This window comes from Channa argus, chromosome 17, assembly GCF_033026475.1.
Source record: "Channa argus isolate prfri chromosome 17, Channa argus male v1.0, whole genome shotgun sequence".
Lineage (NCBI taxonomy): Eukaryota > Metazoa > Chordata > Actinopteri > Anabantiformes > Channidae > Channa > Channa argus.
The window spans coordinates 16,432,400-16,455,789 of record NC_090213.1 but is presented as its reverse complement, the minus strand read 5'-3'; the positions used below and the strand labels follow the sequence as shown (position 1 = coordinate 16,455,789).

Sequence of the window (23,390 nt, the reverse complement as noted above, 5' to 3'; positions counted from 1 at the left end):
TGGTCACCTCAATAACACCAATTATTACACAAATAATTCTCATTTTCACCTCACTTGAAACCACCGGAGGACAACAGATGGCAGAAAACATCAGTAGCATGCCAGTGGTGGAAGTATTCCACACGCCCTTTGAAAATAATAGGGATGCCTCCCTAAAAAGGGGGAAAACCGACAGTATGTACTGTCCAGCCAAATCCTCAGCTCTGTAAAGCTGCACTTTAAGCATGGAGTTAATGCTACGTTAAGAATTCTAACACACTTGCAAGGTAAATGCTAACGTGTTATCAGAAATAACGTTTACCATGTTCATCATCTTCCGTGTGAGTACAGCTGAAGCCGATGTGAAATGCATTGGCTGTGGAGACTAAGGTAAACGAAGACAAACTAAAACAACATCTCACACTATTATATGACTTTCTTTTGATTTCTCTTGGATGATTACATTTACTGTCAATCATTGTGTTGTTCAGTGCGGTTTAAAAACAAAATAAAATGAAACAGAAATCTGCATAAAATCCTTTCTCACCACCTTAGCCATAGAAAACACTCTATACTTTGGCTTGTTTAAGCAACATTCAGTTTTATAGTAGCCATTTTTGTGAGTGCACCCATTTTATGAGCAGATTGGCCCATGCCATGTCTGACTGTCACCAAATAATCTTAGCTGGATGTCTTGTAATTTAATGTTTTTGAAGTCGGATGTACTTTATTTCCACTGTATGTCTCTTTCTGAAAATGCAGAATTTATTAAAATGATATCCACTTTGAGGGGGTCATTTATAAGAGGAAGGAGATGACTAAAGTATTTGTGCACATTTAACACAGAAAAAGAGAACAACAATAAAGTATTTATTACCACAAAGACAAAAAAGTAGATTAGACACAAGGCTTTGGGTGAAAATGTCCGGCTTAAACAGTAGTGACACAGACACACACGTACACACACACACACACTCACTCTTTCACTGGCCACTTCATTAGGTACAAATGTACAAATGATAAATAAATAGGATTTAAAAAATAACAATTTTTACTTAGTCATTGTTACGAATACTAGAGCACAGACACAAACACAGCAGCTGGCTGTGTTGGTCAGTCACTTAATTCCCTTCAGCAGTGTCCTCCTTTCTAGGTTCATGCTGGTAGACTGCCTACAGCTCTGCGGTACTGAGCACACTGTTCTTACAAAGATTCAAAGTGACACGCTTCTTTGGTTGGTAACTAACAGCTTAACTTAGCCTTACAAAACACCCTCTACATGAATGTTTAAACAAATCTAAGATCCTGCAAAACTGCTTGAACCGAGATCAGTATACTGTCCATTACGTTGAATGTGCAAGAAGACAAATCCATACAATATTAGCACCTGACTCTTCAGTTCCCCTCAGATTGGTTTACTGTTTACTTTTTTGTGTGCGTTTTGTTTTGTTTCGCACCCTTTTATTTAAAAAAATCACTCGTCGACTCAACGTCCCGGAGCAAAAGGGCTTGGATAAGACTTACTGTGTATATTGTATTTGCAGCTTGTGACAAAAACATTAATTAATATTAAATGTTAAGATATTATTTTTACTGAGTCAAGTTTTCAGCAGCTTGCTAGCTTAGGTATAATTGCATGTTAGAGTACTTCATGGTGTCCTGCATGTTCCTAAAGCGATATGAAAGCTGTCAAGATGTGAAAGCAGCTAAACTGAACACCGCTCTACATTTGTTCATAAGTAAATGTCAGGCAAAAAGTGAAGAATGGTACAGTGATTATAGTCATTCGTTTTCAATGCAAAGCTAATAATGGGTCTCAGCAAGATCCTGCAGGTGACTGCACTCCATGCAAATACAGTGTGTGTGTGTGTTTAAAGTTGTAAGGATGCACAGCACAACAGCTATGAAACCTATACACACACACACACAAACACACACACACACACACACACACACACACACACACAAAACACGGTGGCACAGTTGCAGCTAAAGTATGTGCTGTTCTGTTAAGAGAGTTATCAGCCGCAATAAGGATGTTATTTCAGATGGTAATTAAGCTGCTACTTGTCAGTCTGCATGGCCGCGTGTGTGTGTGCGCGCACGTTGTGTGTTTTTCAGCAAGCCTCAAATACACATCCATAATTACCAGTCCAATTGAAGCAGAAGATGGAGGAGGAGGAAAGTTATTAAGTGAAAAGCTTCACAAATATTCAAGGTATAGAGGAGGGAGTATGCTAGTCACATTTCTTCAGAATACATAAACACACACACACACACTTTAGTCCTGTTCAAGCCCTGAAATCTGTTTCCTTTCTCTCCATTTTTCCTCTCTCAGTGCTCCCATTATTTACTTGCCTTGGCTGTAACTGTGTAGGATTATCTAATCTTTTTTTGCCGAACAGAGTGACAAGTCTTTGTTTTGATAAACAAAGCAACAAGAGCCTCGGCTGTCACTGTGCCGTTTCGTGTGAATGCCTGTCAAGTCTTCTGCCACACACATACAGTACACAGATGCACACCAACACACGCATTTTAGCAGCGGCTGTCAAAAATCTTTAAAGTTCAAACATCATATCCTCATCCTGACAGCAAGGATAAGGACATCGATAAAGAATCTCACGGGCACTATGTGTGCCTTTGTGTTCTTTTTGTCAGCGTGTATATGTATTTAGTGTTCGTGCCCTCTTTGCATACACACCAAGGCAGTAAAATGTCTGCACTCAACAGAAGAGGCTCTTGGCCGTGGACGTTATCCACAGTAATCCTCATCATGTGATTCACTTGGGAGACATTCACTCAAAGACACACACATACACACACATTCAAATAACAACTACAACACAGGACGGTTAGGTCGACCAACATTATCCCACGAAACGACACTGTTCTGTTAAAGACATACTCCATTTTAAATAATCCATACCAAAAAAAACACTCAAAACATAGAGCAACACAAAAAAGCTATACATTAGAGATTACATTTTAGTAGTCATAGCTCAGGGTAGCAGAAAGAGGAAGGGCTGGGCTATGGATTGGTTTCAAGTTTCGTGCCAAACATCTTTAGTTACATATTGTAACTCTAAGCTATTGATAGAATGAGACTTGAAATCAGTCCTCGCTTTCCCTGCTTCGCTATGCACTGCTGCACTCCAACATACTCTGCCCAGCGCTCGAGTTAGTCATCTTTATGAAACCACAATTTGTGAGATACTTAATTGTCTGACAGAAGTTACAGGCATTCGCTCACACACTTTGAACATCGTGACACCATTCGAAAACAGTTTCATGGTGATCCATGTGTTTCGATAGAAGCTTTGTAAAGTAAAAACTAATTGAAAAAAGTTGTGTATTGTACCTTAAATACATTTTGCAAGTTGTACTGTAAATCTGTCGATGTCAGAAATGTGTTTTCCCATTGCACTGCATTCTTAGGCAGTTTTATTTTGTATGAAAATAATATGCAATAACATGTGTTGTTGCCACTTGTCTAGCAGAAGAACCTTAAAACAAATGATTCTTCTATACCTTCTTAACGGTAACGAGTTGGCGAACATGTTTGTTTACACATCCAACATTAGCGCTGATGTGGATTTGGAGGTACCTGATTAATTTAAAAGTTATTATCCTCTTCTGCTTAGGTCTCTGGTTCCTGAGGGAAATATCTGGCTCTTTAGCAGGTTATTTGTTCCCTCTCTAGTCTGTGGATGCAAGCAGTGCTAGCTATCACATGGACAGTTTATTGGACGTTTTTGCTGCCTGCTGCTCTAAATGCAGCTTGCTCCATTAAAATGTGCTTTGCACAAAATTTACATTTTAAGACATTTTAGGCAGTTGAATATTGTTGTTAATGTTACACTGATTAAACAACAGAACCCCCTTTATTTTGACTTGAACGTGTTCACACATTACATAAGCAGGTTAACCCTAGTGCTAAACCTTGTCACACCAGGTAAACAGCCTGAATTAGCTAGTAAATCAACAACTGATAACACTGCATAGCTGCTTATTCATGTACCAGGGTGCAAAGCTGCAGCATCTTCACTCATGGATATCATGATTTTAAATCTGCTAGACTGAAGGAGCTACACACATAGTAAATATGTGGTTCTTATTGTTGAATACTGAATAGAGCTTTATTGAAGAACAAATAAAAAATATAAATGGTCACAAACACGTGCCTTCTGCGTTCATTATGAACTAGTTTTTTTTCTCATTTTTTTTGCCAACTTGTTCTTGTGATGGGGACAAAAAAGCCCCTATGATGTAAAACACAACGCTCTATCTTAACCTAGATACAGGAAATAGCACATCCTAAGGATTTTGAGGAATGATGTCCTCTTCAAAACCATAAAACTCTGGAAGAGGTCAGTACACTCACTGGGATTACTAAACACTGTGCCACGCTCAACCTAAGCAGGCCAAGATGACTTTATCAGACTATCAAAAATCACAAGTAGTGTAGCATCAATATGAAACAGTAAGCGGTTTTGTGCATCAGACATATTGAATAGGCTTTACACAGGGATGAGGTAAATCCATAGAGCTTTATCAGCGTGACAGATATAATCGGTATTGAAACAAGCCTGTGCGCATTAAATTTCAAGTATGATTTTGTAATGGACATCATACTGTACTATTGTTGCTGTATTTTAAGCCAGATAATCACAGTGACGTAATCATTCCCGTGGTGTTTTTGGCTTAAATGCACCGCTGGTAAAAGTCATGGAATGGCGTTCCTCAACAGCCCGTCTGGTAGCTTACACCACCATAAGATGGATTATGGAAAGCCAAGCGGTGGTATTTGACCTGAAGGATGTTGAAATCATGATTAATGGCAGTTTGTGGTGATTTATGGGTGTAAACCTCCTGCTTGAGTAGTGAGTAGCTACACATATGCTCACACCCGGGTCAGTGTGTGTAATAAAAAATAAAAAAAACATACATGTATATACAAAAATGTACGAATTTATAAAATGTATCTCTGCATTAGCCATTGGTGTGAACAGACTCTGTAAGAGGTAAGAGTGAAAAAATAAAATAACACCTCTACTGTGTGTGAGTGTGTAAATTTGGGACATCTAGGCTAAGAGTACAATTAGCCTTCAGATCAGAGTAGCACTTGAGCCAAACAGAAGGGCAAATGAAATGATTAGAGGCTCACTTAAGGCCAACAATGGTCATCTGGAGGACAGGGAAGCTTATATAAAAGGTAAATACATAAAGGCAAAAATGAAGACTAGAAGTGCCCTGTTCAAAAAGTGGCATAAGAAGCAGGAGAAGTTACCAGAGAAAAAGGGCAGAATGACCATTTCTCACAACATTTATCATTATTATTATAATAACCTGGAAGCTTACTGTAAACTCAGTAAAAAAAAAAAAAAAAGAGACTGTGTTTACTGCAGGGCTGCTGTTCCTGCTGGGACAATGTGTTGATAAAGTACGTTTGATTTATGGTTTTGCCCTTTCTGAGTTTTCCCAATTTGACTGTGCAATCTGGTTTTTGCTTTGTTTTTTTTGCATCTGGCAAGAGTGGATAAAGATACATCAGCAAATGTATTTTTACCTAAGGGTACTGTGTTTGATGTGTTTTGAGAAAATGGAAAATACAAAAGGGAATTTCAGACATGCTTGAGATTAGGTGATCTCCATTTAGCAAATACATTATGTGTAAAGCTGTAAGATGAATGGTATCATTGTAAATGATGAGCTTCAACATATAGCTAGAGTAGGAAACAGAAGAGACGGCAGTTTTTCTGCTTTTCCTTTGGTTTTTTTCGTTCATGCCACCTCATTTCCAGCTACTTGCTCAACAAATGAAACAGAAAATGTTTCTTGTCATCACTCACTGCTCTGACTGACACAATGGCCACGCACCAGCCTAGGTTTAGCTTTAGCAAAATGAACTTTAACATTTTTAAACAAACGCAGGACTATCCCTTGGCCCCTCATCGCTACAGACAAAAAACTCACATAAATTCATACAGACAGAGAGACAAACACGCAGAATATACATAAAAGCGGTGAGCCACAGCACCATCGGGGGGCAGCAAAGGCAAAGACAGTCAGCTGCTGTTGAGCTCAGCTTCTCGTTTGACTTGGTAAAAGATGTGTAGGGTGGAGTTTAGACTAATAAATACATGAAGCGTAGGGAAAATATCGAGAAAGAAAGAAATGGGACGAAAAAATAAATCACATCAAAAACTGGAAACACCAGTGCGAACAGGTTAAAGAAGGCAGGACTGAGTAACTTTATAAGTACCAGGTTAATGCAAACCTGGAAAAGCACATAATGTCAGTGTCACAAAAAGTGGCAAAAACAAGTACCAAAGTGTCTGTTGATAACTCATGTTTTTATTTTAATGCAAATACAAATACTACTGTAAACCCGTAAGATAGTAAGGTACAATCCCCACAAACGTAGTATTCTGTATTTTCTTTTTTTTTTTCTTTTTTTTTTAATCCTCAAAATCTGTCTCTCTGGGAAACCTGCTGCCTGCTGCTGTGCGAGGTTTGGAGACTTGTCAATTTCTCAGATGGCCGAACACTGAAGGCTTGATTTCCTCAGTGTGTTCTCTTTCACTCTCTCGCTGTCTCTATAGCTCACTTGCGGTGTGTGAGTATGTGTGCAAGACTGAGTGGAAAAACCATAAAGGAGGAAGAGGGAGCGTTTGCGTGGTAGTGTGTGTTGGAGAGAGCAGAAACAAGAAAGAGAATGAAATGAGACAGAAGAATCTGAGAGCAGGGGAAGATGGATGCAGCACATTTCTAACCTTTCTCTTCTGCATAAACTGCCACAATGAGAGTCAAGGTTTACATAACCCAGCACAGCACCAAAGCACACATTTAATTACAATTGGGGATTAGGGAGCAACAGCATAATGTTCTAAGCAGCGAAAAAACGGAAATGAACAGATCGTTTTTAAAGTGCAGGAGGATCTGTTCCTCTCCTGGGTAAACATTGTCAAACAAATCTCCGTCTCTCTACCTCTGCCTCTCTGACATTTTCAGCAATTCAACAGTGTGTACTCATTTCTCTCCAACCATCCACTGCTACCTCGGCCTTTTCTCACACTGTACGAATCTGTGGAGCTGCATCAGGAAGTACTGGCATACTGTTCCAGCAGGAGGACGACTGTCAGCTCACCACGAGTCTCTCTTCTGGCGCCGGAGGCAGGAAACGCCATCTTTAATGGAAGGCAACTCAAATCTCCTCAGTAGGTGAAGAAAGGGCATTTCACTCTGTTTTTCTTCTGCATGAGTTTAGGGGAAATTAGCACACCTGGTATCCACATGAATTAAAAATTTTAGGAACCATCTCTCTGCAAAACTATCATTTCAGCAAATGGAGAGGAAAAAAACAAGAGGACAGTAAAAGTGGGATGAATCTATTTCAGAGCAAAATCCACCAAGCAATACCTCTTCTGTAGTTCTGTGGCTATACATGAACCTGCAACCAGTGGTGGAGGAAGTACTCAAAAACTGTACTTATGTAGAAATACAAATACACAAATGGAAAGTGCACTCTAGCAAAAGTACCAGTTCTAGTAGTAAACGTACTACTGTGACATTTCTAACTAAGTAAAAGTAAGTAATCAATTTATGATTTTCTAACAGTATTAAAAATAAAAGTGCTTGGGGGCGGCTTGTACAAATACAACCCTGATTCCAAAAAAGTTTGGAATATGTGTAAAATGTAAATAAAAGCACAATGCATTGATTTGCAAATCTCACCCTCCCATATTTTATTGACAGTAAAACATAAACAAAATACCAGATGTTGACACTGAGAAATTTTACCATTTCATGGAAAATATTAGCTCATTTTGAAATTGATGGCGGCAACACATCTTAAAAAAAAAACTTAAATTTTAAACAGGGTGAAGTTTACTATTGTGTATCATCCCCTCTTCTTTTAACAACTGTCTGTAAATGTCTGGGAAGTGAGGAGACCAGTTGGTGAAGTTTTAGCTGAGGAATGTTGTCTCATTCTTGTCTGATGCAGGATTCTAGCTTCTCAACTGTCCTGGGCCTTTGTTGGTGGGTTGTTTGTTTTATGATGCACCAGATGTTTTCTATTGGTGAAAGGTCTGGACTGCAGCCAGGCCAGTTCAGCACCCAGACTCTTCTCCTGCGAAGCCATGCTGTTGTGATGGATGTAGTATGTGGTTTGCATTGTCTTGCTGAAATAAGCAAGGCCTTCTCTGAAAGAGATGTTGTCTGGATGGGAGCATATGTTGCTCTAAAACCTCTTTGTACTTTTCAGCATTGATGGAGCCTTTCCAGATGTGTAAGCTGCCCACACCATAGGCACTAATCCCCCCCCCACACCATCAGAGATGCACGGTTTTGAGCTGTCTGCTGATAACAAGCTGCATGTTTAGTTCACAGGAAACAGTGTCCATGGTTTCCAAAAACAATTTCAAAGTTATGATTCATCTGACCACAAAAACAGTTTTCCATTTTGCCTCAGACCATTTTAAATGAGCTTTGGCCCAGAGAACAAAGCGGCGTTTCTGGATCGTGTTCGCATATAGCTCCTTCGCACAGTGAGTGTTAAATGTTTTAAAGTGGGGTTTGTCCTAATTCTTATGTTTCTGAGCCCATGTAGTGATGTCCTGTCGAGAATAATACCTGTTTTCAAGATCACGCACATCCAGTTTTGACCTTCGGCCTTCTCCCTTGTGCACAGAGATTCCTCCTGACTCTAGTTTTATGATGATATTATATGCTGTAGATGGTAGGATCTTTAAAGTCTTCACAATTTTACGCTGAGGAACATTTGTCTGAAATTATACCACAATTTTTATACAGTTTGTCACACATTGGCAAACCTTTGCTCATCTTAACATTCAAAAAGCTCTGCCTGTCTGAAATGCTACCCTGTCATGTTACTGACCTGTTGCCAATGAACCTAATTAGTTGTTAAATACTCCTCCATTTGTTTCTGATTAATGGCAATTACTTTTCCAGCCTTTTGTTGCACGTCTTTTAAAATTTTTGAGATGCGCTGCTGCAATTAAATTCAAAATGATCAAATATTTTCCATGAAATGGTAAAATGTCTCAATTTCGACCACTGATCTGCTGTTTATGTTCTACGTGAATAAAATATGGATTGATGAGATTTGCAAATCATTGCATTCTGTTTTTCTTTACGTTTTCACATCTTCCCAACTTTTTTTTAGAATCGGAGTTGTATTTGTACTTTGTTACTTTCCATCACTGCCTGCATCACAACTTGATTTGAAAACATGTTGCTTACTTGATAATACAAAAAGACATACCAAATTCATTATTCTGCCCATTTCAGTTGTTTTTTTTAATAGTGGGAAGGAAATACTGTAAGTGTTAGATGACAAATGGAACAAAGCTGAGATGAGGAGAAAATAAAAGGTTCTGTTTTTGCCTATTAGGACTAATATATGTTGTAAAAAATTCAGGCCTGAGCATTTCGTACATGGATCACAATAAATGCATGTTTAACTTCAAATGAAAAAGGATTAATTTAGCATGCTTCCCTAGGCTGGAAAACACTTCAAACTTATGCATGAAGGCACAAATTCAAAGCAGTTAGCTTCGAATTATTACGTTTAGATGTGTACAGTATGTTGCATTTATATTCTGCAAGATAAAGAAAAAACTAAATGCAAGCATGTAAGAGCAGACACAACTCACAGGAAGGACCAGATGTGTACGTTGTGAAATAAATCTACTATTTGAAGAGGCTCAGCATGTATTAGACATTTTAAGCAGCGTGTCACAGCACCGTGATACATTTATTCTAAACTTAGTTGAACAATTCCTGAATAGAAAGTCATGGTAGCCACTAGCACCTTTCTGGATGCAAGGATTAAGAATATATTACTTTTTCCCATAAGGAAATATATTTTATTTATCATTCCGCTTGATATATGGTGACATATTTTACGTGCTTTCTTCAGGCCTGTCACTCATTCAGAATGCTTGTTGGCTGCACACCAGCAGAGAAGTAAATATGTTTTATTGTGTTGAGAAACAACACAAATCATTTCATCTTGTAACAGAAATAAATGCTGAAGAAGTAAAATATGAATTATCTTTGTGTTGCTCGTTGCAAACAGTGCTCTACATGTCATTATAAGTAAAGTGAGTGTGATATACTAAGATTTGTTGTAATGGGAAACTGCAGGTGCAGCTGCTGCTGATGCTGATGCTTCAAATCTACCACCTGCAGTGCACCACGGAGGCATCATGTGCTAAATGATGCGAGTCAGTTACCACGTCCAGGGCCAGTAAGCCTTTACTGTTAGTCTGTATTTGCATTTAAACCTTTGTGAATCAAAAATGAAAATAAAACCGACCACATTTATTGAATATTTAATCTATTAATTTTTTTTCCCCAATGCAATAATAATAATAATAATAATAATAATAATACAGATTAGGACAAGAATAAAAGGTAAAAAGACACAGCAGAGCATCGACTCTCTGTCAATGCTCCAACATCCTGCTATTAGAGGCTGATTGCTCCACCATTCTTGGCGCTCATCCGTCTCCTTTCAAATTTTGCCGTCCCTTTTTAAAACCTTCATTCCTTTGTATATTTAACCTTGTTCCCTTTTCTTCACCTTTCACATATGTTCAGCATTTTACACTCCCCCCCCTTCCCCTTTTTTGTGTGTATGTGAGCACTGGCTTGTTAGTAAGGGCAGACCTTGAAGTGTCATTTTCTCTTTCTAGTGAGATAAATGTCCTGGCAAAGGTGCTTATCACCAGTTTACAGTGAGAGCTGTGGCTGGGAGAAGACGGAGGTGAAAGGGCGTTACAGAACAGAGGGCGAAGAAAGGGTAGGTGCATGTGTGCTGGATTTCCCTAAACTTTTGTTCTTTATTTAAAAAAAAAAAACACAAAAGACAGAATCACAAATACAAAAGTCTTGTTTTATACAAATTCATCTGGTAGTGAGTGAAATGGACGCTTAAACTACTTTCACCTCAAATGACAGAGCTAAAGGCAGGGCAGTGCTAAATGCCTAATCATGATTCTTCAGCTTCTAAAGGATTCTTCACCCTTACTTCTCTGGGTGCATATCTATTTACTTTATGATAACAGTGGAAAAAGGATCTGGAAGGCTCCAGTTGTACAACTTATTCTATCTCGCTTAGCGATAATGACTTTCTCCAAATGCCAACACCTAAGCTGTAAAAAAAAGAAAGAAAAAAAAGAAAAATACATATAAAAAAATATGAAATCGTCCTGAATGGTGAGTGGCTGAGCAGCACATACTCAGACAGCTGCAGTTATCAACCTTGAAGTGATGTACTTTTATTCAAACTAAATTGTCAAAGGTTATATGGAAGCTGTGTAGGGCCAAGAACATATATGACCTTGGAGACAGAGCCACAAACAATCTCTTATTTCTCAGTTTTTCAGAAAGCACTACTGGCTCTCAAGTGCCGTCTAACCATGGCTGACACACATTGTCAGGTCAGGGCTAAATGGGTGATATGTGTCAGCCCTTTCCCTTAAAGTGAATTAATAAAAATAGGATGGATGAATGGATAGATGGGACACAAAAAGGTGAAAATGAGCAGGCAACTGCCAGAGTATTAAACATGACTTATAATGGCTCTAATAAAACTGTAATAACAGATATACTACAGTACAGTACCTCTTTTGAAAATAACTGTATGATGTCTCTTGTGGCACAAGTGAAGCTGTCTAAAGTCTGAAAAACGGTAAAAGCCATGTGGCAACCTATTATTTCCACTGCCACTGTGAATGAACATTGAACAAAATGAGCAGGTAATTGCAACTTCTGCGTTCCAGTGTTTCTATATTTTTGAGAACCAATGAGATTGATGTGATTGAGGTTTGATGTATGAGGGTACTATGGATGCATAGAAAAGCCTGTACAACCTAAAGTAGGATGAAACATGTGTTTACTAGATAGACAGGGTCTAATCAAGGACTGCAGCAATCTGAAAATTATAGATTCCAAAATGTGTTGGTTTTAATCAGTGGATTGAGGCTCTGACTCTTGCATTGTTCCTTTTGTTTAGTTTAAAATGTCTTCACACAGTGGCTGTTGAAAATCATGCATGGATGAAATATAATTTTTTGAAAAGGATTTACATTTAGCATGTGCTGGAAAAGATACCTGCATATGCACACAACTCTGTTTTGACACCTGGAATCAAAAGCATCTGTGGTGATAAATGATACCTAATCATAAGAGATTTTTCGCACAAAGGCAGCTTATGCACAGGGTAATGAGTAAAGAAGACTTTCACAAAGAGCACGTTTTTTTAAAAAGACATTTAGACAAGCATTTAAATTATTAAATTAGAATCTAAGGAACAAAGCTCATCTAAATACTGAAGCTTGTCATAAAAATTATTATATTATCAAACTGGGTGGAGAGATGGTACAGTAGATGAGCCCATAGAACTGGGTATTTTTCATGCAGTATTGCTGAATTTTTATTTTTATAACTTCCTTATAGGTTTTAATCATGTGAAAGTCATGTGTAACTTCAGTTATTTTTAACTTGTTTCTTATGGTTCTAATTAGGGGAGTAAATGAATGTATTGAACATTCCTCTGCATTCCAGATATTAAAATATCATCCTGCTTCTATTGGAAAAACTTCTCCAGGTGACATCATCAAGAGTCATCTGCAAGAGCAGGTTGACTGAAGCATACAACCTCTGTACAGTAATCACCCTGGTAACCAGCAAGCAGCTTATATAGTCACCCTTTTAAGAATATACCTGTCACTGTGAGCAACGCCATATATAATATTTAAAAGTGAATAAAAACATATAAATGTGATACTGGAAATAATAAGGTGCTCTTAATGTTTTAGTATCATCATCCTGGGGTAATTTTAGGGGTCTTAAAAAAAATCCACTCTTAAAAAAAATCTATTTTTTCCTCTTATCTATCATATTGGGAAAATTCAACAGTATCTGCCATTAGACATACTCATCTGCAAAATAAAACATTTTATTGATGTACCTTTTAGAAGAGAACAACTTGGAGGCAAAGCAAAGGAATATTATGTCCAGGTTACAAGAGTCGATGTACTGTATGAAGGTGGCAAGCATCAATGTCATCCGATCTCAGTACTGCAGTTACAACCTATGATTAAACTGTAAAAGCCATGTGGCAACCTATCATTTCCACTGCCACTGAGCAGGTAATTGCAACTTCTGGGTTCCAGTGTTTCTATATTTTTGAGATCCAATGAGATTGATGCGATTAAGGTGTGATGTATGACTTAGTCAAGAAATGCGATGACAACAAAATGAAACTAAAACATACCTAAATGCTAACATGAGGACCATGACCAATTTCAATCAATGAATGGTTGGTGAAAACAAGAGGAAGCCAGCACCATAATGAGTGATGTCAGCACAGATCTTCAGCAGACACACTTCCAGCCATCAGCTCAGGCCCGGAGCCATCACTGCTTCTCTCTACTGACAGTAGGGAAAACACAGGCACTTACTGTATGTGGGTGGTGGCATCTTGTCAGGGAAAATGCAATATGCATTAGACACAATCCAATCTGTCTCCAGTGGATTGGTGTGTGTGTGTGTATGTGTGTGTGTGTTCTTGACTGTGTATCTGAGTTCGATTGTATCTGTGTGAGTGTTTGTAGATGCAGCAGAAAGACAGAAAGAGGAGAGTCTCAGTGGGATCTCTTGGCGCTGGGCTGGCACACCGTCAGACAAACACACTTTATTACAGGCCTATTTACCTGATTAACTGGGCTACTTTATCAGCTGCACAGCATTCTGCAACACGCGACTGTCAGCAACACCCCGGCTCCCTAAAAGCCCCCACACCCACGCAAATGGATCCACACACACAGTTTACAAAGCTTCAGTTGCTGACTGACTCTTTGAATGACCCGCTTGCTGAACCAAGGCCTAAGACCATATTGGTCTTCTTATTGCAAACTCAGCGGATGACATCAAATGCATCTCCCTGTAGTTCTGAATTAATGTCACCTCTTACATGTTAGACCCAAATAAGCCCTGAATAATCAGTTGTACTCTAGTCTTCCTTGTGAGGAATAACGTTTGGGTAACCGTTTCATGCAAAGGAATTTACCAATCAAAAAAAAAAAAGAATAGAGCCTCGAGCTGCCTCCCAAAGATGAGAGAGAGGACAAAGCCCACCTTAAAACATTATCATTACAGCAGAGTAATGATTTCCTTTCTCCTTGCTTTCTCTGGATCTGACTGCAGGCTATTTGAGAAGAAAACCATTTTTTAGCATCGCTTTTTCCAGTACTACACTGAACTAAACCTACACGCCTAAATCCACCCAATCGAAATCATGTCGGAGGGAGTGTTAAGTTACGAAAATAAAATTTTTCACACTGTAGCAAATGATTAAAGATGGCACGGCAAGAGGCAATAAAAACTGATGACAAAACAAAGAAATAACACATCTGCTCCACAACCTAATCATTCTAAGGGCAGGAGTGAGCTAGTTCCCTCAAACTATATTAATACACTATGTTGTATTTTAGGCAAGCAGCTTCTCTTTTCTCTCTGCCATGTGTATCTGTTGGGGCTGCACCGAGCCAAGCTGCCCTATTTGAATTCAGATCACAGGCAGATGGGTTTTGGCAGGGCTATGCTCCCGGTCACAACCCAGACGAGAGGGGGTCTATCAGGGCCAGGACCCTGGTATCACACACCTGCATGGGACATTGGCACTGCTTTGCTGGTACAAAGACACACATACACATACACACACACACACACACACACACACACTGGCAGTCAAAAAAAAGGCATTCTTAATGATGTAAATGGGTGCAAACGTGCACTGTGCCCGACAGAAACAATTTCTTCCATTGCTTTCTATAGTCATATTTAATATGTGCGCATGTACACAGATACACACACACACAGCGGCTGGCTTCCATGCTGACACGACATCTGTTTTTGTGATACCACGGTAGACCTCTGATCACAGGTGCTGTCGCATCTTATGGACTGGGTTAAAGAAGACATGCCAAACGCAGGCAGCTTGCGAGTGTGTGTGGGTGTGTGAAAGAGAGGAGGAGGGATAAACAGGAGATTCAGAAAGCAAAAAAAAGAGATAAATTTTGAAGACAGAGAATAAAAAAAGAGACATATGGCAAAAAAAAAAAGTAAGATACAAGACAGAAATCATGTGTATACTAAGGCTGGCACAGATAACAGGAAGACAGAGAGCAGAAAGGGAAGCTGTTGTCTGTTAGTTGTTGCCTGGTACGATCTTTGATCTCCTCAAAAAGGCTAAAATATCTGTCAGGTTGCACTTCAGTCTGGTAAACAGAGCAACGTAATTGCTAGCTTTTTTAGCTTCCAGTGGAAGAGAAGAAATTACACAGAGTTGGGGACTCTGTTCAATACAAGTCTGACAAAATCATCTTGAGGCTTTCACTTCTGATGATTCCATTATTTGAATTCCAAAAATATCATCAGTGCCAAATGTGCCAAAACTACCTGCATATGGTCTAGGTTTTCTACAGTTCTAAACACTGTAACAGTGTTACACAGGAAGCTATATTGTTATGTTCCATTAGTCAAATACAATTCCACATAGAAGAATATAGCATCCAACAGACGAGCGATGAGAGTTATAGGCCAGTAAACTTTATTTTATTAAACCAACTATGATGTGGGACTTCTGCGGGCATATTGTTAGCATGAATTTAAAATGTCAGGCATTAGAAGGGTGTGTTGTTTAAGGCGCACTACAGCCTGGACAGAGTCAGCTGACTTTGTTTAGCTTAATCTATTGGCCTCCCTATAATTATGACAACACAGACCTGATTTAGCAGACTGTGATGGTCATAAAGAAATCTAACAGTATATTGGTAGAAAGTTGATTTAAAAATGTCCATTATTGAGTAATTGGTTGAATGAGACATTAAACAAAGTTAATTGAGGTCCTTTTTATATTAGAATATCTACAACCTCTCAAAAAGCCCCAAATGTAAAACCTTACACCGATGTCATGTTATAATAGTATTAGTACCTAAAGCTGGTCAAACTCAAACATGTACAAAGCACAGTGTGACAAATAAGTGTTCCAAGGAAACATATTTGAATTTAATAATATATTTTTTAAGTATAGGCTGATTTCAACAAGACAAACAAAAGAGTTTGTTTTCCAGCTGAAAGTCACAAGCAAAGGCCAGTCATTGTAATGTAAATGTCTAACCTTTGTTACACTCCATGGGAAAACAATGATCTCTATCATTCCACCCTTTGTCTCATCATACAAGCACAATTCTCTGTTGTACCATATAGAGTACTTGAGATCAATAGCAAGCGGGATGTGTGAATAAATTTCAGTGGTTGTTTGATATTGTCACCAGGGAGCTCCAGGGGCTGCCTAAAAGCATGGAAGAAAAAGAAAAACTCTTCTACTAGCATGGCTAACACAATTTCATTCGTTCCAAAGTCTTGCACATTCATTTTGAAATAAAGAAAATACCACATCATTTCAAGCCCAACATTTCAAATCAAAGCAATTTCTTTTTTTTTTTTTTGAAGAGCTACTGTTTTCTAAGTAAGGAAGATTTAGCTTTAGAAATTCTACTGTGTAAAAACAGTAACAAGCTATTTTTTGATAATATAGAGGCCAAGACACACGTAAATTTAGTTTGCATTTGTAGAGGATGTTTTCTTTCCTGTTTTATTAGACTCCGACTACCCGTGTGCAGATTGCAGATGAGAGTCTGTTGGCAGTGTGTGTTGTCTAGCAAAAAAGAATAGGTCATCTTACAGTTAGGTGAAATCTTTTTTTTACAACTGATGGTGTGGTGAAGACAGGGTAATATAAAGCAGTCTTTGTATTGTTACTGACATCTGTCTTAACTGTGGAAGTGGCGAGAGAGTACCAATTCGAGCAATTTACTGCCCAGTCTTCTCTCCATCCCTTTACCTGTTGGTCACACGCTTTGGGTGATGAACAAAGAAAAAAAGAGCGCTCACACAAGCAGCCTGAGATGAGAGTCGTCCAAAGGAGAGGCAGCCACACTGAACGAAAGAAAGTCTGAAATTCAGCAATCTGAAATCATGTTGGCATCGAGCTGCTGTGCTTTTGCACTGATACCTCTGGCTGAGAGGATCCAGTGCACAACAGAGGAATTACTGATGAATGGATGAAAGAGGAAAGGCTGTTAAGTCCAACAACAGAGACCCAACAATCAGAAATGGCAGAGAATAGATGACCAAAAAATGGAAAAGGAAATGCCCTCACACACCCTAATACTATTAAAAGACATGACATTGAGATGTCATACAAATAGATCGAATCCCAATTTTAATGCTGAATACATTGATCAGTTAACCACCTACAAAATGTAAAATAATAATAATAGAAGCCAGTGTGTCATTGTTTATTCTGTCTTTCTCTTAACAACTGTTTAAAAGTCAATTTATTATTGACTACACTGTATGTTTGGATGTTTCTATTTGCAGAAATACCTCAATGTTTAGTAACATCACTGCAAACAGCTAAACTGGAGGAGTGCACATTGTATTTGAACCAAGAATGAATTCATTAGCATTAGCACCATCAGCACATTTGATCACACCTCAAGTCTAGCTGTGCAAAGTAAAAATCAACTCCTGAACAGACTGCAACTTTGTTCTACAGCTCTAGGACTGAAGGGCAGACTGCTAGTCCCGTGGGTTATCGCCTAGCTGCGCCAGCCCTCACTGAATGCAGAGATATGACCACTCAGAGACAGGTGTGTGGGAGGGAGCACAACAGAACAGGAGTGGAAGAAGGAGCGAGTGTGACTGAATGGGTCATTAGGGCCATGTGACTTAATGTTTTCTTCCTGTGGGTGGAATCATTGGGGTAAACTGGCTGTGTTTGAAGGTTTTTCTACCGAGTATACTGCCGTCATCACAGCTGCATATTCCCCCTTTTGTGTAGAACCAACATCAGTCAGCTTAACTTGTTCAGACAGCCAGCTCTCAAACGGTACAGGAAAGGTTTTAAAATTCACTTCAACTGAGCATGTGTCTCAATGTCCTACGTCTACTGAATTTCAACAGCTAATTTATGATTCCCGTAATATCCATATGATAGTCTATAAGATTTGTGTGGCTCGATCTAAAATGCTTTGGCTTTCTTTAATCATTAACAACAGATACAGTACGTTCACTGGCATCCTACCATCACATTTACTTCTGGTTGTGACAACCTGCTCTCTAGATACTCATTATTTCTTCTACAAGTACATTTCTTTACATCCCTCATGTTCTTAGGAAAGTACTTAAAGCCCTCTCATGACCTTTGAAAATCTGTGCAAAATATTTGAAAAAGTCCAGAACAATCTGAACAATGGTCCGATAACATACTCTCCCACAGCTTGTAGTGTTTCTATCTCTGCAGTCTCATAAAAACGTAATGCGTCCAAGCTCTTAAAACCACAACAAGGGGAGCCCATTTCTCCAGCAGAAAGAAGTTCAATTTCAATCTAGAACATTCTCCGGCAAAGAAAGGCCCCACTTTTCCAAATCCAATTGGCAGAAAACTGGAATCCTATTAAATCTTTCACTAAAGCTTCCATAAATATTGTGAGGAAGTGTCCCAAACCGTCAGGCTGTCTGCTAAAAGAGTGTACTGTCAACTTCCTTAGAGGAGCTATTATTAGCAAATTGTGGCTACGTGACAGCTCTCCAAAATAACTATATTTATGAAAGCAGAACTTCATAATACTCATACTTCTTCAAATGTGCCTCTTTTAACCTAAGCATACATTGTTTGAACACTACTCCATAGTAAACGGACAATGGTAAACAGCTGTCGTACCCTTTATACCCTGTAAGTCTTTTCTAACAAATCAAAAGACCTTACGATGAAGCTAATTAAACGTAAAATGTATCACTACCAAAGAGAAAACCGACTCCCCACAGCAGAGAAACCAACTGACTGTAAAGAAATCTCACCTCTCTCACAGGTAGTATCCCAGAAGCCAGTACCGATACAGTCGCAGATGAAGCGGTTCCATCCTTCTTTACACGCCCCATTGTTCTTGCAGGGATTACTGTCGCATTGTTTCCCTGTTGTCTTTGTACACGAAGGGTTGATGCCGGTCACATTCTGTGACTGAGCTATTTGCCGGATGTCCTTGCTGCGTCCGTCGATGAACAAATCCCGCACACAGCCCACATAGCCGTAGTTGAGCATAGCGGTCCAGAGCTCAGTGGGGAGAACCAAACCCACTCTGTTATCAGGCAGACCACCTAGATAAAGGTCCCCCTCCAGGTCCAAGATCTCATTTTCCCCGCTGGCTGTGAATGGAGTCCGACGACTGTTTACTGAGATGATGCCTGGCAAAAGAGAAAGCCATTAATTTATCCTGGACAAACACTATACACTGCAAAAACGTACAGGTCATGTAATCTACCCTTTAGAATATACAGTGAAAAATAGATAATGTCACTTGTCAGTTTTTTTTTAAAATTGCGTGTCATGTTTTACTTGTTATGTGATCGGCTGTATTTTGCTCGGTGCCAGAAAACAACACTTGAATCTGCTCAATTCCCGAAATAACAAGCGTTCCACTGACATTTGTTGGAAAGTGACGGCCCAATTTTTGTTCATCAAAGTAAAGACAGGGCTGAAAATGACAACTTTTGGTAGTTCATGAATCAGAAGCTCCAAGAAAGTGGAGGAGGTACACAGAAAGCAGCAGGGACTGACAAAAATAGTACAACATGCCTGTGTGTGTGCTAACATGTGGTCTGAGGTGCAAACTCATATTTGTCAGCTAAAACTGCACTAATTACTGACTTTGCAAAACTCCCTTCAGGGTAACCCCATTTGAGTCACAAGAGGGACAAAAAAGTCAGGGAAAATAATAAGCTGACATCCAACAAAATACCAATTCAACTGGCCAAGGTCCAAGGTCACAGTGTTTATTTTAAATCAGTACAAAGAGCCTAAAATACAGTAAAACTACATGTTTATTTTTTCTTTAACTTCCATAGAACCCCAGACCTCAAACAAATGCCCTCACACAATGTCAAATGTTGACATTGATGCTGGTTTGACAGTTAAAATACTTAAAATAAGGAAACATTACTACTATACAAAATGTATGTAATGAGGCCTAATATTTACAAATCAGATCTTAAATAGTTCATTTCGGAAAAAAGAAAAAGGGGTTGAATCAGATTGTTTCTCTATATTATAAGTGCTCTTCTTTATCAGCTCTTACTAAGGTCAAGTAATGCAGAGACATGGAAACTGTATAAAATAAGATCTCACGTGTTACTTGGTCATTTTACTTGCAGTCAGAGGAGCTAGAGCTCTTTGTGGACAAGAAATTTAATTTACTTCTAACTCCTATTAACATTTCACTCAAGTCACAAGTGTGATTATGCCCGTTTTTAACCATCTCTCAGTCTGGTATCCATATATCTGTCTCATTCCTCTTTTTCCCCAAGAAAATCCCACTTTCTAGTCTGCTATCACACTGGGAGCTGTGCCGGTGATTAATCAAAGCAGCGAGCTCTGACACACGGCTAAATTGGCTGTTCCAACCTGATATATAACACAGGCTGTAGCGCCGACTAACACACCAGAGTCCTCTAGAGGATCCCACGTAATGCAGAGATTGTGTTTGGTTTGAAGCTCAAGGCAACAGAAGTTTTACTAATATAATCTTCTTCTAATACTTTGTGTTTATTTGGCAATGTTTTGAGGTCAGAGGACATAAAAATGGAAGAAATCAAGAGGAAACAGGTCGTAGTTATCTAGGTAGAGGTACGACTTCATGCCGGCAACAAATCATTCCTGAAATTAATATATTGAGGAGGTTTACATCACCTTGTAGTTGTGATACTGGAAAAATGCTAGAACAAGCAGTAACACGATTACAAGTTTGAGTCTTACAGCTGGAGTAGTTTCACTGTGGCAGCTCCTGTGGGTCTATCTTACACTAATTATTGTATTTACTTACAATTATAATTTGAAATATGTCAGGTTGATGCGTTATTATTTTATCCAGACTGCAGACAACATTACCTGTGAGTAGAGGCAGTTCGTTGTTGATTAGTTTCTGTATTGTTAAAAATACGTTTAATTTAGACAATTACCGAAATTATTCTTTAATGGCAAGCTATCCAATAGTTGTTGAGTTATTTGAGTTGTGGATTAATAGATCAATAGTGCTAATACGGTTAAAAAAAATTATCAGTCTAGAATTTTAACTTGTGTTTGATGATTTCTACTTCAGAATAATAGTTATTTCAAAACATCACTTTGAAATATAGTAGTGACGGACATTGAGGACAAGCATTTGTTATTTTTTTGACACGTTACGATATTACCACTAGCAAACTGTAAAACATAATTATTAAATTAATGGCTGTAATAATGTGGTTCTTTGGTTTTACGTATTGCCCAAAATGCAGGCATCACATTTGGAATAATAAATGATGATGCGCCGTCCCTACAAACTAATATCCAGTAGTTCCTGGAGCAATCTTGCAGAAAATAACAGTCATTCTTTTCTCAGTAATTTAAGATATACTGCTTGGTTGAATACCTTTATTTCTTGCTGTGTGATAACTGTTTTCCTTAGCAGTTTGTCATTTACCTTGTCATCTCTGCATATAAATGTATATACTTTATAGCCAAAGGCAACCTATTTTCAATTGAGCCAGGAGTTCAGTTTTATGATTGAAGCCATTCTTGACTGTGTGTGTGAAAGAGCGATACTAACATAATGAGACCTCAGTGTATTTTCCAAAGCATCAAGTTGATAATAATTATGTTCACAGAAACATTTTTGATTGTACTATCAAAATATTTTAATAAAAAAAAAGAAAAGAAAACAAAACTCCCTCACTCCCATCCCTACCTGAGCGACCGTCTCTCTGGATGTCCACGTGGTGCCAGACGCCATCATTGACCTTAGCCTGCGTAGCCTTGACCTTTATAGTGCCAGAGCCCATATCCAAGAGCAGGTACAGCCCTCCATCCAGCAGCTCCACAGCAAAAAAATCCACTTTGTTGTTCTTTTGGCCCTTTGCGTCCCGTCGGTCCTGGGGCTTACCATGAGTGAAGAGTATGAGACCATTGGGTTCGGAGGTGCGAAAGTCAAAGGAGATAGAGCCCACACGTTTCGTGTTCCATTTTGGCAAGGCTAGGTAGGAATCAGGGGTCTCAAAGTTGATGGGGTCAAGGGTGGGAACACTTTCACATTTGAACACCACATCACCCTGGAGTTTCATCTTGGGGTCCACTATGCGAGCGAGGCGAGACAGCTCAAGACGGATGTCATTGTTCTTGTATACCACCTGACAAAGAAATTAAGAAGTTATAGAAACTGGACAACTTTGAGCCGAAGGTGATGTTAACCGTCATGTCTTTGATTCCTTTTTTCTTCATTAAAAAAGATGTATTTATTTGTAAATGAATTGCACTTTAATATTATAGCACCAAACTCTAGTAATATTACCCTTTGTCAGTTTGATGACAACTGGATCAATAAAACTAATATCTTCTGCCCAATTTGCTTCTTAGTCATCTTCTATTTCAACTGCAATTTATCCTGAATGAAACAGAGATTGCCCACAAATCCGTGCCCGGCTTTTCTTTTGATTGAACACTCGATGGTTAAATTATTAGTAAGTCATCTCTACTAATATTAAGAAAGTGCAATTCTTGTGAATTAAGGGTGAAACCACATGGGAAGTCCTGTGACGCCACAAGAATAAACCCAATATCATGCCTATTTATTTTACAAAATTCACAGCAACCCCATAATCCCTAACAGTAGTAATCAGCTCTACATTATAGTCAAATACAACAAAATTCCCCAGAAAAAGAGAGCGGAATATTGTCAGTTGGATTCTATTGAAGCGGAAAATTAATGTGTTTCCCCCCCCCACCCCTCTTTTTTTTTTCTGGGAAGGAAGGCAGGCCTTTTCTGGTATATTGGGCAGTGGATGTACAGGAAACAGGAATAGTGTTAAAGGGAGCACAGCTGTCAGCAAACAGATTTTACTGCTGTGGGATTACTGATAATCCTGAAAGATTTGACAGTAAATCAACACAGGTGACCCGAGAGCTAAGGAGGACTGATGGGGGAGGGTAGTGGGAGAGAGACAGACAAGCTAGTGGGGATAAGGGCAGCAAAATAGAAAGAAAAAAGAAAGCAAATAGAGAGGAAAAGATGTCTGAGAGTAAATGCTGCAAGCAAAGTTTGTGTTACCGGCTTCCAAAATGTGCTTTCTGTACATCGATCAGCCACCTGGTGTTGTGCTGGATGGGGGTCAGCATGGGCCCTATATGAAGCACGCTCTAATGCACCGTGTGTTCTCACACCTGTCAATCAGCACCGAGTTCTCCCATTCTGACCCTTGTCCACTCCAACATAAAAACTACA

The 23,390-nt window shown here is 38.9% G+C and overlaps 1 protein-coding gene across 10 annotated transcripts in view; it reads right to left on the bottom strand.

The window, feature by feature from the left end:
• Positions 1–23,390, bottom strand: part of LOC137102546 (neurexin-3b) — a 268,103-nt gene that overhangs the window by 162,827 nt on the left and 81,886 nt on the right. For all 10 annotated transcript variants that reach the window (XR_010911241.1, XR_010911242.1, XM_067482174.1 and 7 more), the window contains 2 exons: positions 21,861–22,299; positions 18,940–19,323 (listed from right to left, as the gene is read on the bottom strand). Coding sequence is in view for 8 of the 10 variants with exons in the window: in XM_067482174.1 (XP_067338275.1) it covers positions 18,940–19,323; positions 21,861–22,299 (823 nt within the window). In the remaining 2 variants the exon portion in view is untranslated. The remainder of the gene's footprint in view (positions 1–18,939; positions 19,324–21,860; positions 22,300–23,390) is intronic.